The following is a 15,485-nucleotide window of genomic DNA, read 5'->3' on the forward strand; positions in this document are numbered from 1 at the left end:
TTCCTGTAGTGCACGGAGTCCAGATTCCCCCTGGCAAAATCCCCCTCCCCAGCCGAGTCCTGGCTCTGTTCTGCCCTGAATGCAGTCTCTGTTCTGCTGCCCCTGACAGGGTACACGGCCTTTAACGGGGTGGACTTCGAGGGCACCTTCCACGTCAACACGGCCACGGACGACGACTACGCCGGGTTCATCTTCGGCTACCAGGACAGCTCCAGCTTCTACGTGGTGATGTGGAAGCAGATGGAACAGACCTACTGGCAGGCCAACCCCTTCCGGGCCGTGGCAGAGCCCGGGATTCAGCTGAAGGTAAGGGGACCCTGCAAAAGGAATTCCCTGCTGGGTTTTTGCCTTGGGATAAGCAGCTGTGTTGAATCGTCCCTGCACACATCGAGCAGACTCTCCTCTGTCCCAGGCAGTGAAATCCAAAACCGGCCCTGGGGAGTACCTCAGGAACTCCCTGTGGCACACGGGAGACACCACGGACCAGGTGAAGCTGCTCTGGAAGGACCCCCGGAATTCCGGCTGGAAGGACAAGACCTCGTACCGCTGGTTCCTGCAGCACCGGCCCCAGGTCGGCTACATCAGGTGAGGCTCAGGGCAGGACCCTTCCCAGCAGGAAAAGCAGCCCCAGAATGGCTCTGGGAGGGAACTCACCCCTGGGCAGGGACACCTCCGCTGTCCCCTGGGTGCCCCCAGGGACGGAGCATCCCCGGGGCCGGGGCAGCTCCTGCCACTCCCTGCCTTGTTCCCCTGCAGGGCTCGGTTCTACGAGGGCCCCGAGGTCGTGGCAGACACTGGGGTTGTCGTGGACACCACCATGAGAGGGGGACGCCTCGGGGTCTTCTGCTTCTCCCAGGAGAACATCATCTGGTCCAACCTCCGCTACCGCTGCAACGGTGAGTTCGGGAAGGCAGACTCGGAGTTCTCCATTTTCCAGTCGTTCACGTGGACGCCTGCACAGGGGCAGCACACAGGACCCGAGTCCATTCTTCCCTGCTGTTCCTGCCCCTGATCTCTCTTTGCTTTGCTGCTCAGACACCATCCCAGAGGACTACGAGACGTTCCGGTTCCAGCAGGACTAATCCCCACGGAGCGTCCCCGCAGCCCGTCCTGCTTCCCTCCGTGCTCGCCCGCCCGCTCCCGCTCTGGAATCTGCCCCGAGAGCTGTCAGCACCTCCCAGCGCCCCCACGGCCTCCAGCTCCCCTTCCCCACCAGCAGATCCCTGAAAACGCTCCACAGATCCTCTGGGAGGGGCAGAGGTGGAGACAGGGAGTGTGACCAGAAGCGGAGCTGCTGCAGGCCCTGCTCAGGGCCGCGCTGGGAGCTGCCTGCAGCAGCTGCGATGGTTGGAGAAGGTTTGGCGTGGATGATTCCCAGGAATCTTCTCCCTGCTCCAAGGCTCCAGAGTGTCAGTGTTGTTTTCCTTTTCAAGACCTGCTGCAAAGCAAACTCAGCACGAGTCTGGGAGGGACGCGCGGAGCAGCCTCGGTACAAGTTGCTCACTTTAATAAATGAAAAAGCACTTTAAGGAGAGAATCTTTGCTCTGGAATGTTGGAAAAGGAACACTTGGAATGCTGGATAATAAATTCTAGATTTCTCCTTGGTCACGTGTGTGTTCTCTCCACTCTTCTGAAGCTTTTCCCTTGCAGAGGTGGAAGGGAGGAACCCTGCAGGGCTGAGCTCAGTGGGGCTGAGAGAGCCCGGGGCTGGATTGGGAATTTTCCTGGAAATGCCGATGCATGGAGGTGCCTTTTCCTCAAGAATCTCCCTCTCCTCAGCCCTGGTTCTTGCTGGAACAACAAATTAAAGCTTCGTGCTGGGTGTGTCACCGTGCCAGGGCTGCACAAACAGCCGAGGAGCTGGGAAAATGCTCCTGGCCCTGCTGCGAGAGGTTTCCACAGCTGAAACCTGGGAAGCCTCAAATCCCTGTCCCTGCCAGGTAACCCAGCCCCAGGGAACATTCTGGGGACAGTTTGAATTCAGACCTCACAAGGTTTTAGAGCAGCTGCAGTTTCCCCTTGAAGAGTCCCCAGTTCAGTTTTCAACCAAAATAATCTGATTTTGCCATTTCCTTATCGACACTGAACCCCCACCAAACCGACAACAAGTGAAACAAAAAGCTGAGCAGCCAGAGGCAAAAACATTTCAACTTTTATTCCGTTTCCTTTACAAGGAATGCAAAGATACAAAGACAAAGAAGCCTTCGCACAAAAAAGTCAAGGTGGGAGAGGATGCACACGGAGCTGAGCTGCGTTTTCACATCAGGTCTGGTCGCAAACACTTAAAGCCAACGTCGGTTTTCCACTTTACCCAGAGAAAAACACAGTAAGTAAATCTTTGCTGGCACAGGGACAGATTTTCCTGCCTCTCTGTGCCCCTGCTGCTGCACTGAGCAGGGTTTGTTTGCATAAATCAATGAAATCACCCACAAATTGTCTGAAGAGGAAAGTTTTAGGTGTGACCCAAAGCCACCAGCATGGCCGGGCCCTCAGAGCTGCCTGTCCCTGTCCTTGCCTTGTCCCTGTCCCTGTCCCCAGGGCCACCACGGCTCTGGAGTGTCCCCACAACACTCCCGAAGTTCCACCTCCACAGGGGAGAACTTCCCATGGAGGTGGCAGAGCCTGGAACAGCTCCAGGGAGGGTCTGGGCACATCGCAAACCCACCTGGGGACGTCCCAAACCCACCTGGGGATGTCCCAAACCCACCTGGGGACGTCCCAAACCCACCTGAGGATATCCAAGGATTCCAAGGTTGGAATTCTACGATTCAAACTCAACCCCCTGCTCTTCACTCCCAGCAGTAAATCCCACAGGGCCCAGCTGCCTTTGGGATCCTCTCCCTTTTTTTCCATGGGATCCTCTCCCTTTTTTCCACAGGACCTGCTCCCTTTTTCCCACAGATTTCTCTCCCTTTTTCCCACAGGATTCTCTCCCTTTTTCCCACAGGATTCTCTCCATTTTTTCCACAGGTTTCTCTCCCTTTTTCCCACAGGATTCTCTCCCTTTTTTCCACACTTCTCCCATCCCACCCCTCCACCCCCTGAAGACAAGAGCCAGCGGATTTTACCCCTTCAGGCCTTTATTTTGATAAAATTGGTCAAGCCCACATAAGGCAACGCACACACGGCTCCGCCCGCCCCCCGCCCGCCCCAACCGCCTCGGAAAATAAATAACACAAACCAAGAGAGGACTCCATGTAGTGTTTGGCTTTGCAGTATAGAAATTCCACACAATGATTCTGTTGTGTTGTTGTTATTTTTTTTGTTTGTTTTGTTGGTTTTTGTTTTTTTTTTTTCTCCCTGTTTAAAAAGGTAAAAATGATTTATAATACACAGTCAGAATGTCGTGGTGCCCGCATAGAAAACCGACATGCAATCCATGCCTACACTGCGCCGTATAAATAAGATGCAACTCAAAATACAAAGAACAGGAACACTACAAAGTTTAATTCTAAGAGGGAAGGAGGGTTTTTTTTGGGTTTTTTCTTTTTCCTGGTTGTTTTTTAAAAAGGACAGAGACACGTAACAAAGGCTACCTGCGCTTTCACATTGCCATCACAGTGACGGGGGGGCCGTTGCTCCGAGGAATAAACGCGCTGGTTTTGGGGTTTCTCCCGAAAAAACAGCCAAGGTCGGGATCTGCGGGGGAGGAGGGGCCTTCCTGCTTCCTTCCTGTCCAGAGGGGCTTTCCAGGGGCTTTCCTCAAGGGAGCAGCTCAGCCTCAGTTGTTGTCTTGGCAGAAATTCAAGGTATTAGGTCCGAGGGCTCGCTTTTGAGGGAAATTTAGGTAAAATGCTTTTAGATAAACTCAGGGCAGCTTTTGGTCTTGGAATCATGGAATTGAGGTTGGGAAAGAGCCACTGAATCAGGGCTGGGAAAGAATCACTGAATTAAGGCTGGAAAAGAACCTGAATCGAGTTTGGAAAAGAATCACCAGATTAGGGTTGGAAAAGAACAACCGAATCCAGGTGGGAGAAGAAAAAGCAAATTAATGTTGGAAAAGAATTCTGGAATCCAGGTTGGGATGGAACAACCAAATCAAGGTTGGAAAAGACTTCCAGGACCATCAAACCCAACCTCCCTCTGAGCTGAAGGTTCACCATGAGCGCTCCCAAAATCGAATTCGCCGAATAATCCACGAAACCTCTGCGGGGGCCGCGAAGGGGCGCGGAGCCGGCGGCTGCCGAGGCCATCGGCGGCCCTTCCTGGAGAGGTTTTCCCCTCTGGAAAATGGAAAATCAGCCCCGGGGGCAGAGCCCAGCCCAGGCTGCGTGGGCACGGGGGGGGCTGGCAAGCGCTCCCTGCCATGCAGAAGCCGTGGGAGCCGGGCCGGTCACGCACGCCCAGAGGGGGAATTATGTACAGGGAAAGAGCCTCCCCCAGCCAGGGCTGGGCTGGCTGCTGGAAAAAATCACAGTTTTGGGTGCACCGAGGGTTTATTCCTGCTCTTCCCCATTGTATTGGCAAATGCAACAGTCTAGCTTGGGAATTGGGGTTAATTCCTTATGGAGATAGAAAAACACGGCGGGAGGGAGGGGGGACCAGGAGGGAGGGTGGGACAGTCACCCCTGGGACACCAGACAGCTTCACCACCACTGAACCCAAACGTATCAAGAACAGCCATTAACACCATTTTCTCCTTGGTTTGTTTTTTTCTTTGCTAAGTGATGGCTTTCCCTTTCTGCTCCCACCGTGGGGAGGGAGCCCCACACACTGAAACGAGAACAGGGTTGTTACATTGGAAATAAAAGCAGATTTTTTGTTCTGGGAACACTGGGGTTTGCTTCCAGATCAGCCTGATGCCACAAAAACTGGAATTTGAAGGAGTGAGAAAGGGGGAATCCTCTGGGGCAGCTCCCACATGAAAGGTTCCCCTGGGGGAAGGGAAAGGCAGGAGCTGCTGGAATCCCTGGATCTCACGGGGTCGGGATGAGAAGCAGCTTCTCCCTGGCCACAGCTGGAGCCCATCCTGCCACCCATCCCAGCTCCTTCCCTCTCCCGAGGGATTAAACCTGCATTTCTCCCAGCTGGAGGGTCCCTAACTGTGACAGTTGCATCCAAGGTGTGTTAGTTTGAAATTAAGGCGATTTTCAAGGTCTACTTACAAGTCTAAGAAACAAAGAGCTCTTATTTACACAGGGAGTCAGAAATCTGGGAAGTCCAGCTCCTGCTGGCTGCTCCCTCGGAGTGCCCCTGGCGTGGCAAACCCAGCCCAGCCAAGGACTGCACGAGCACGGAGTCATTCCAGCAGGAATCGCCCCACGGAGCTCCGGGAGCTGCACCAAGCTCTCCCTGCACCTGCAGCCAAGGGCTCCCGGCAGCTGGGCCCAAATTCCTCCTGTTCTTTCCAGGCTTCCTCCTCTTTGAGCTGCCTTTTATCTCCTCCCTTCACTGAAACAGCATCAGGGATCAGCAAGGAGCCAGCAGGAGTGAACCTGTCCTACCGAGCTCAAACCCTGCCAAAAATCCCAAAACATTCCCAAGAGATGCGGGGAAACCTCTGCAGGGCGTGGAGAAGGATAAAATTAAAACAAACAAACAAACAAAAAAAAACCCCAAAAACCAAAGAAAACCAAAAAGACACAGGGAAGCCAAGAAAAAATTCCACATTTTTAGTGCAAATGGTCAACAAATGGCACAGAAGGCGAGGGGATGCCTGGGGCTGGGAGATCCTGACCTGCTCCTGCTCAGCAGAGCAGGCAGGAATCCCACCCCGATTTCTGGAAGCACACAGAAACTTGGTATAACTCATTAGAACTCAGCAGTGAAGGTCATTAATTGCAGGGGACTCTCATTAATTGCAGGGGAACTCGTTAAGAGCAGCCAGTGTTGTCCCCAAAGAGGAGAAGCTTTGGGATTGGGAGTGCCAGGGCTGGGATTTCCTTGGGCTGGAGGCAGAAGGAAAATCCAGGCGGGGCAGGAGGGCTGAACAAACCCCAGCGGTGGGATGGGATCTGAGGGAACGGAATCCCCAAAATCCTGCTCCCAGCCCCGGCTGGAGGCGCCTCCCCCTCCAGGAGCAGCTCGCCCTGGGGTGAGTTAATTAGTTAATTAATGAATGACTCCAAACCCTGTTCATTCCTGATTAATTCCTGCCGTTCCCCATGCAGATCCCAGTGGAATGAGGATGTTCCAGCAGCGCCCTTTAATTTCATTCATTCCCACAAACCTGGGATCACCTTCCAGCCAGCCAGAGTGAAACCCCCAATTCCCAGCCTGAGCAATCTGCATGGGATTTTGGGGATTTTTCTTTTTTTTTAAATTTGCAGCACAAAATATTCACAAGGACCATCCAAAATGATCAATTCTCCATTTAATTAAACAGATTTTTGGAGGATTCAATCCTGGTCATTGTGGAGCAAGAGATTTTTTCCCCTCAGGTGAATGAAGGAATTTTTAAGTTCCAACCACTCTATTTTGCCTATTCCAAAGGAAAACATCTAAACTTGCCTTAGGCTTCCTTATTCCTGCTTATTCCATCTGTTTAAAATTCCAGTTAGTTTAAAAATACGTACATATATAATATATATAATATATTTCTGGAATAAAACCACAAAAAAAAAGTACTGTACAAATATTATGTAGAGTGCTTCCATTGGCTGTATGTAGTTGAGCTACTTTCCTAATATCCAAATATTTAAATAAAATTTTAAAAAAAGAAATTAAAACAACAACGACAAAAAAAAATCATAAATAAGTAACAGAATAAGTAATGAATAAGAATAAAAAATTAAAAAATCATGATTCTACGAGCCTGGCATTGCTATGGAAATGCCATTCCTGTTGCCCAGGAATCACTGACAAAGTAAAAATTAGGATTATGCAGGTTAGTCTCTATTTCTTTTTAGCTGCTTTAAGATGTTCTGATCCTCTGTCTAATCAAGTAATGAATTATAGAATTTTCATGTGTGCTCAGAAATGCTCTCTATATATGTAGCCATATATAGAAATAGATATATATTACATATATATTTAAAAAAAAAAACCCCAAAACTTAACAAAACAAAAACATAAAAAGCTTGGAAAAAATAGTGTTTAAAGTGGATTTTTGGGAGTGGTGGCCGGCGGCGGCTCCGCTGTGCCGGGATGGCCGGGGCAGGAGGGAGGGACAAGAGGGTGGGACACAGGTGGGGACAGGCAGGGCCCTGAAGGGACACAGGTGGGGACACAGGTGGGGACAACGCCGGTGTCCCAGAGCGCAGCCCCAGCTGCAGGGACGGCGGCAGGACAGGGATTTGCTCCCCAGGGCAGCAGGAGGAGGGGGCACGGCCCCAGCCCGACCCCAGAGGGGCTCTGTGGCACCTCCTGCCCCTGCCCCGCTGCCCAAAGCCCCTCGGGTGCCAGGGGACGCGGGCACGGCCCCGCCAGAGCTCTGCTGGGGGAAAGGGCGGCTCTGGAGAGGAAAACCGATGGGAAAAACCGGGGAAAAAAACCAGGGAAAACCGGACAACTCCTCACTGCTGGACTGGACGGCAACAGCGGCTCGGGGGTGACATCGCTGGGCGCCACGGGGACGGGGGCTCGGCAGCGCGGCAAGCTCAGAACAACAAGCTGTGGTTACTCATTGTACAGGGGACACGGAGCAGCTCTCCCTCCGGGGTGGGACGGACCCGCCGGGGTGGGACAGACCCTCCAGGGTGGGACAGACCCTCCGGGATGGGACAGACCCTCTGGAACAGGATGGACCCTCCGGGCCGGGATGGACCCTCTGGGACGGGCCGGAGCCTCCCAGGTCCTGCGGAGCTGGCGGCGGGTCACAGCCGGTCCATGCGGAACGTGTCCTCTGTGGCGGGGTCGGTGAGGACCATGTCGGGGTCGTTGAGCATGTGCAGTCCATCCAGGGTCAAAGGGTCAATTTTGAGTTCATCCAGAGGGAACTGGGAATCCGTGTCGAAGCTGACGTCCCCCACTCCTGCCAAGGAGCTGGTCAGTTCTTTTGATAAGCTGGGGGGGGATTCTCCTGTCACTGCAGGGGACAGAACATACAGGGGTCAAACACCAGTGTGGAGCTCAGAAAACAGCTCCCACAAACCCTGGAGATGTTTATGGAACTCTCAGGTGAGGAACATCCACCCTCCATCACATTTCTGATTCCTCACGGCATCTCCGAGCCACCAAACACAACCCAAAATTTAGTGTAACTGGAGCCTTTTCTCTCCCTCAGCTTTAGGAGGAATAACCTCCATTTCCACCATTCCTATCAGCAATCCCTGGTTTTCACAGGGTGAAAAAGTAGAACTTTGGGGTTTTTAGAATGGGGTTTGAGGGGAGAAGATGGATTGGGCATGTCCTGGCCTTCTTCTCATTTTCCTTCTCTTTGCCCTCCATGCCTTGCTGTGCTGGTGACACTTTTCTGTTGGTTTAAGGTAGAGACACACTACCCAACATAAGTGATTGATATTGGCACGTTATTGTAAATATAGCACAGGTGGTTTTGGGTATAAAATGTGAAATTTTAGTGTAAATAAAGTATGTAAATTTTAGTATAAAATGCCCTGAGCAGACAGAATGCCATGGCCGAGCTGCTGGCCAGAGCTCAGCAGGGCAGAGAAAAAATGTTCTAGATAAGGAAAATAAAAGCCTTGAGAAGCCGACCCTGCACATTCAGACTCCTTTGGCTGCAGGCTGGGAAATGAGGAGTTTTACTCTCCGGGGGTCACCCCGACACCCGGACCCCCACGCCGCGGCGCACACGGGGCCGGGCAGGGGGTTACCTGTCAGGATGATGTTGGGGATGTTGCTGTGGCTGGAGTAGTTGAGCTGCTGCGAGTCCTGCAGGCTGCCGTGGCTGCCCGTCAGTCCCATCATGGCAGCCTGCGAGTAGTTGAGGGTGGAGCAGGGGCTGTAGAGGCTGTTGGAGCTGATGGCGTTCTCGATCATGTTGAACTGCTCCAGCTGCAGGGGACACACCAAGGGTTAACGGGCAGCCCTGGCAGGGACGGGGGACGAGGACACGCTCCAGGACAGACAGACAGCAAACAAATTCATCTTTCCTCGCTCCAAACGGGGCGCTGGGCCCCGGCCCCGCTCGGGAGGGGAGGCACGAGCCAAACCGGGCACGGGACGGGCAACAGAGGAAAAGGGAGGTTCAGGGGGAAATAAAGGGAATTCGGGCTCACCCCGGGGTCTCTGCCCAGCAGGATTCCCTCCAGGACACTTCCCAGGTTAAGTATTCGATAATTTCATTAATTTAATTCCAGAATTAAACTCAATAATTTAACTAATCCACGCTCTGAAAGAGAATTCAGGCTGGCCCCAAGGTCTCTGCCCAGCAGAATTCCCTCCAGGACACATCCCAGGTTAAGTACTCCGTAATTTAGTGAATTTAATTCCAGAATTAAATCCAATAATTTAACTAATCCATGCTCTGAAAAGGAAATAAAGGGAATTCAGGCTGGCCCTGAGGTCTCTGCCCAGCAGAATTCCCTCCAGGACACATCCCAGGTTAAGTATTCCATAATGTCATTAATTTAATTCCAGAATTAAATCCGATGATTTAATGAATCCATGCTCTGGTTGGCCAAACCAAGGGAGGGTCTGATTATTCCCAAATTAAGCCAGCCACGGATTATTCCCAGATTCCTGAGTCAATCCTGACAAGGGAATCCTTCCCAACTGCAACTCCAGCCAGAAATGTGGAGATTGAAATATTTCATTCTTTTCACTCTTCAATGTATTCCCATGATGTTTCATTTAAAAAATTTTCAGTATCTTAAATTTTGTCAGAATTATTTTCATTATTTTAGAATTCTTGGTTTGTAATTTTTAAATTTAATTTCATACTTTTCCTTGATAAAATTTTCATTAAAAAATTCATTATTTAAAAAAATTTGTTTTTCCTTTTTATTTTTTAAAGTTGATTCTCATTATTTAAAAACACATTTTGATTATTTTTCCTTGTAAAAACAAATTGTCATTACTTAGAGATATTCAGTATTTTTCCTATTTCAAATGTCACTATGTTTCCTTTTAAAGTTTTCATTACTTTAAGTTTCTTCTTATTTTTCCTTCTTAAAATGAATTTTCACTATTTTAAAATCTCAGTATTTTTCTTCTTTCAAATTTCATTATTTTTCCTTTTTACAGTATTCCATATTTTAAAAATTTCTTTTCCATAATTTAAAAATTTCATATCCTTGTTTTTCCTTTTCAAAATGGATTTTCATACAAAAATATTCACTCTTTTTCCTCTTTCATATTTCATTATTTTTCCTTTTTATACATTTTTTAAATTGATCTCCCATTTTAAAACCTCCATTATTATATTTTTAAATTGATCTCCCATTGTAAAAGCTTCATTATTATAGATCAATTTTCAATATTCCGTATTTTATTAAATATTAATTATGAATATTAAATGTTAAATAATAAATAATAGACAATATTAAATAGTCAACATTATAGATGAATTTTTAAATTGATCTCTCATTTAAAAAGCTTCATTATTAAATATATATTTTTAATTGATCTCCCATTTTAAAAGTTTGATTATTAAATATTTTTAAATTGATCTCCCATTTTAAACCTTCATTATTATACTCTCCCATTTTAAAACCTCCATTATTACACATTTTTTTAACTGATCTCCCATTTTAAAAGCTTGATTATTATACATTTTTTTAATTGATCTCCCATTTTAAAACCTCTATTATTACACATTTTTTAATTAATCTCTCATTTTAAAACCTCCATTATAACACATCTTTTTAAATTGATCTCCCAATTTTTTTGGCAGAACACCTGCGTGGGATGGGACAAGGAGAGGGGAGGGAAACCAAACAAAACAAGAAACAAAGCAAAATAAAAAAAAAACAAAACGTGAAAACTGCGGGTGGACAGGACGGACGGGAGGTGACGAATTAACGGAGTTGTTAATTAATTGGGGTTAATTGGAGGCGGGGTGGATTTGCTCACCTGGTGGGAGAGGGCATTAGCCTGCCTAGCTGTCAGCTGCTGCTCATAATAGGAGTCCCCAAAAACACTGCCCAGCATGGAAGAATGCTGCAACAAAACAGAGGCGGCATGCTGCGAGACCCCGGGGAAACCGGGAATACCGGGAAAAACCGGGAACGCCGGGGGAACCGGGAGTGCACAGAAAAACTGGGGTTCCTAGAAAACGGGGAATGCTGGGGGGAACCGGGAGTGCACAGAAAAACTGGGGTTCCTACAAAACGGGGAACGTTGGGGGAAATGGGAGTGCAGAGAAAAACTGGGATTCCTACAAAACCGGGAATGCTGGGGGAAAACTAAGAGTGCAGAGAAAAACAGGGATTCCTACAACTGGGAATGTTGGGGAGAACTGGGAGTGCAGAGAAAAACTGGGATTCCTGGGGATGCCAGAGAAATCTGGGAGTTCAAGGGAAATCTGGGAATTCAGAGAAAACCAGGGATGGCGGGGAAAACTGGGGATGCCAGAGAAATCTGGGAGTTCTGGAAAAAGCTGGAAATTCCAGAGAAATCTGGGAGTTCTGGAGAAATCTGGGAATTTTGGAGAAATCTGGGAGTTATGGAGAAATCCGGGAATTCAGAGAAATCTGGGAATTCCAGAGAAATCAGCATGGAGTGGGCAGGAATCGCTCGGGGCCCTCAAGGGAATCCCACAGGACCCAGAGGATCCCACAGGAATCTCACGGAGCACGAGGGAACCCCTCAGGATGATGAAAATCCCACAGGAATCTCAAGGAGCGCTGGGAAACGGGCAGGGACAGCAGCACTGTGATTTCTGGGGCATTTTGTGGATTTCTGGGGGATTGTGTGGAATTTCCCCCCACCGGATCAGCAGCCCCGAAGGGCAAAATTCCCGATTTAAAGTCATGAGCTGCAGAGCAGGAAAGGTCAGGGGGAAGCTCAGTGAGAATTCCAGGAAGAATTCCTCAGCCCTGTCCAGTCCCTCAGTTATTCTCCATCATTTATCAGTTATTCTAAAGGTGACCAAGAATTTAATGTCCATCCTGATCAAAAATACCAAATAAAAATCAGCAACATCACTCCTGATTTAAAATTCCCAAATTCTGATATTCCAGCTGAAAATAAAAACCATTAACTGACAAAGAGGACATTTCTAAAAGACAATTCCCATGGAGTGGTTGTCTCAGTCTTGGAAAACAAAATTCAGTTGCTGGTTTATCCACATGGCAAAAGCAGAAGGCCACAAATTTCCTCCTTAGAAACCTAAGCATGGGAAATTCAGGGAAAGTTTAGGAAGAATCAGAACAGGCACGGATTTTAGACCCCACGGATGGTTTGGATGCACCTGAGGAGGAGATTTGGGATTCCCTTTCCTGAGCATTGATGGCCTGTCAGAGCCAGACCACCAACAACCCCTGCTCCACATGCAGCCAGGACTGGGAGAGGGTTGGAACTGGAAACTTCTCCAGTTTATCACCTGTTCATCAACGCTCCAGAGGCTGCTGGATCCCAGGAAAAAGGGATCAAACACCCCTGGGAAAAAGGGATCAAACACCAAAGAGCCACTGGTAAGATGCTGATAAGAGAAAAGCAAAGCACCACTTAAAGCAATTTAAATAAAATGTGGGGGCTTTTAACCAATCTAAATCCAGCCCAACCTATGGTTTATAACCATTTCCAAGGAAAACCTGAATTTTGGGATGGCACAGGCTTGACAGGAAGCAAAACCAACACTAAAATCCAACGTGTATTTGAGAGTTCCACAGAGGATCAAGGTATTTTGTCCCTTTCACTCCTGTGGTTTCATTCCACAGAACGGGAATGAGAGGACAATTCCCAAAATGAGGACAATCCCTAAAATCTTTGTTTCACCAAGCACTGTTTCCATCCCAAAAAACTTTTGAAGTAAGTCAGAGGAGAGCAGAACGTGCTCGTGCAAGTCCAGGTCAGAGCCTCCCACCCAACCCCAGGCTGGGTTTGCTCCTCCTGTGAAGTGTGCTGGTTCCTACAGCTGCGAGCATGGAAATTCCCAAAGGAAACCCAAAATTCCCACTGGAAATGTCATTCCTTCAACACTTCAGAGCCTCAGAATAATTTATCAACAGCTCCAGGAGCAACACTGTGCAAACATCATCTCCAGAACCACTGGAGAGTCACCAGAGCATCTCCTGTGAGGAAAAACCAACCCCAAAGCACAAATCCCTGGCTGGGATGATCCAGCCAGGAATACCTACCAGGTTCTCCAGGTCAGAGCCACTAGAGCAGGAATGTTTGTGTCTAACTGGAACAGGAATGAGGGTGAGAGCAGGGGAGCACAGCCCAGGCACTGGGGTGGAAGCCATGCAAACACAGAGCCGGGGGCAGGCAGAGCTCTCCCGTCCTGGGGGGACTGGGAGCACTGGTGGGACACACACACACACGGCTGGGACACGGGAGCAGGGGGCTTGGGAGAGGTGGGAGCACAGAGAAGAACCTGTGGTGGATGTGGGACACAAACCACAGCCCGGGTTTGTGGTTTAGGAAATGCCCTTTGGCACTGTGGGGATGGAACCCCAAATCCACGGGAGGAAGAGGAGCACGTGGAGGCACCTGCCCGGCCACTGCACCCCACTGACAGTGCCAGGCTGCTCACAGTGGGATATTCTGCTGTTGGAAGGGATCTGCCTTCACTCTGGGCAGGTCAAGGGATTCTGCTGCCTGGAGCTGCCCCCATTTCCCTTCCAAACTGGTTTTTCTTCTCTCCACGTTTCATGTTTGTGACCACCAGCAGCTTTTGGGCCATTCCTGGCGGCACCGAATCCACCTCAGTTTTAATTTAGCCAAACTAAGGAATTCTGTGGATATTTAAGAGGCCAAAACTACAGAGAGCAGAACTAATAAATCCTCTGCCCTCCACTCAAGAGTTGTGGCGCCCCTGTCAAACACAGTAAAACTTGAGGAAGTTTTTACAGGATAAAACCAGCAGGAAAAATCATACCAGTGTGTGCTCTGGTCCTTGGACTGACCAGTGGGGACAAAACCAAGCCAGAGTGATTGAGAAATCAAAGGGGGGGAAAAAATCAACATAAACCCCAAATTTGGGCATGCTGTCCAGTGAGAGCTGAGAGTTTGCAGCATGCTCTGCTCTAGGGGACAGTGCTGGTTTCTGGAGGCACACAGAGCACAGCAGAACCCACAGAAGCAGGCAGAAGAGAGAGGTTAAGAGGCAGGTAAGGCAGGGTTAAGGAAATGCAGACAATTCCTGCCACTCGGATCCAGGGCTGAGCTTACCATGACCTGGCTAATGAAGGAGACCTGGAGCTTCTGCCTGGGAACCATGAAGGGGGCAGCACTTATTTAGAAAGGATCCTCCTTACAGCCTTCAACGTTCAGTGATGGAACAGAAAATGGATTTTCAGACTCTTGTGATGCTCTGGAAGAATTCCCTGCACTTCTTTTCCCCAGGTGGGATTCTCCAGAGCAGCCAGCTGGGGCTCTTTCAGCAGCATCAGGCACTGAAAATGCACTTTCTTACATTGGGGCACCTTCAAATTTTGCCTGGTTTTAATGTCTTGCTGCTGGCAGGTAAAAAAAAGCTCTTCAGAGGATCACACACTCCCCCAAGTCGTGATTTCCATCCAGGACATGTGGATGTGCGAGGAGATACAGGCAGAGCAAGGAAAAGCAGCTGGCATGCAAGGGAGTGTGCTGGGAACCCATTCCCTGCCAGCCACAAGCTGCTCATTTTAGGAGCATTTTCTCCAGTGTTTTCTCTCACTGGGTGTGCTCTCACATAGAAAAGATCCTGATCTAAATCATTTTGGGATATTTAGTGCAAATATTTAAATATTTAGTGCCGCAGGAGCTTTCCTGCTGCAGGAGGCACTGAAATTCCCCCTTTCTCGCCCTCCCAACCTCACACCCATCAGCTCCCCTGGGATCCTGGCAATTGAAAGGATTCCACCTGGAGGTTCTCCCCTCAAAGCAAACCACCCAGCGCTGCAGCAGCAGCCTGACGCTGTGGTTCTGAGCTCCCTGACCAAGGCAGCTGAGCAGCTCCTGAGCCCCGTGGGAGTGGGGATGGAGGGGCGGCGGTGACGCATGAGGCACACACGGGTCACAGTGAGACAGCTGTGGGGCAGAGATGGAGAAATCCAGCTGGAACACACACGAGAAGCAAGGCCTGTGGAAGCACAGAGTCCCTTACTTGAGGGGAGCTGCCAGGAGAGAAGCCTTGATTGGAGACAGGAGAGGTGGGAGACTGGTTGGCTGGGGAGCCAGCATTACTGCGGTACTGCTGGAGTGAGGCCTACAGAACAACACAGAGTTAAACAGCGTGCCCTGAGGGAGCCCTGCAGAACACCAACACCCTCTGCACAGTCTGTGGGGGACACAGCATCATGGCAATGAGCTCCCCAGAAACAGGGGACAGCTCCGGGACAGCCCCAGCGCAGGGCAGGCACAGCTGGGAGCATTTCCTGCCTGCTCTCACTTATGCTCCGTTCAAAATATATTTAAAAAAAAAAAATAAAATCAGGTCAGCCAAGGATTTAGGGCAAAGAAGTCTTGGAAGCTGGGAATAATTCAAAAAGAATGT

At 49.4% G+C, this 15,485-nt stretch overlaps 2 protein-coding genes and 1 long non-coding RNA gene across 16 annotated transcripts in view; 2 read left to right on the plus strand and 1 right to left on the minus strand.

Annotated features, from left to right (window-relative positions):
- The window catches only part of COMP (cartilage oligomeric matrix protein), a 32,023-nt gene extending 30,414 nt beyond the window's left edge, over nucleotides 1-1,609 (plus strand). For all 8 annotated transcript variants that reach the window (XM_072919317.1, XM_072919320.1, XM_072919316.1 and 5 more), the window contains 4 exons: nucleotides 110-306; nucleotides 413-585; nucleotides 757-896; nucleotides 1,036-1,609. In XM_072919317.1, the coding sequence (XP_072775418.1) occupies nucleotides 110-306; nucleotides 413-585; nucleotides 757-896; nucleotides 1,036-1,082 (557 nt within the window). In that variant the 3' untranslated portion in view covers nucleotides 1,083-1,609. The remainder of the gene's footprint in view (nucleotides 1-109; nucleotides 307-412; nucleotides 586-756; nucleotides 897-1,035) is intronic.
- A 340-nt stretch (nucleotides 1,610-1,949) lies between these two features.
- On the plus strand, nucleotides 1,950-5,563 carry LOC140680763 (uncharacterized). Its single transcript, XR_012052147.1, has 2 exons — nucleotides 1,950-2,327; nucleotides 2,972-5,563. It is a non-coding gene; the product is annotated as an uncharacterized lncRNA (long non-coding RNA).
- Nucleotides 5,564-5,591: 28 nt separating this feature from the next.
- CRTC1 (CREB regulated transcription coactivator 1) overlaps nucleotides 5,592-15,485 on the minus strand; it is a 42,395-nt gene continuing 32,501 nt past the window's right edge. For 4 of the 7 annotated variants that reach the window (XM_030257140.4, XM_030257141.4, XM_030257143.4 and 1 more), the window contains 4 exons: nucleotides 15,096-15,197; nucleotides 10,916-11,002; nucleotides 8,716-8,896; nucleotides 5,592-7,967 (listed from right to left, as the gene is read on the minus strand). In XM_030257140.4, the coding sequence (XP_030113000.1) occupies nucleotides 7,756-7,967; nucleotides 8,716-8,896; nucleotides 10,916-11,002; nucleotides 15,096-15,197 (582 nt within the window). In that variant the 3' untranslated portion in view covers nucleotides 5,592-7,755. Of the gene's footprint in view, nucleotides 7,968-8,715; nucleotides 8,897-9,992; nucleotides 10,557-10,644; nucleotides 11,003-15,095; nucleotides 15,198-15,485 lie in introns of those variants that run through there. The other 3 variants (XM_030257145.4, XM_030257144.4, XR_012052146.1) reach the window with 3 other exon arrangements.

The sequence above is a fragment of the Taeniopygia guttata genome, chromosome 28 (assembly GCF_048771995.1).
Source record: "Taeniopygia guttata chromosome 28, bTaeGut7.mat, whole genome shotgun sequence".
In the NCBI taxonomy this organism is placed as follows: domain Eukaryota; kingdom Metazoa; phylum Chordata; class Aves; order Passeriformes; family Estrildidae; genus Taeniopygia; species Taeniopygia guttata.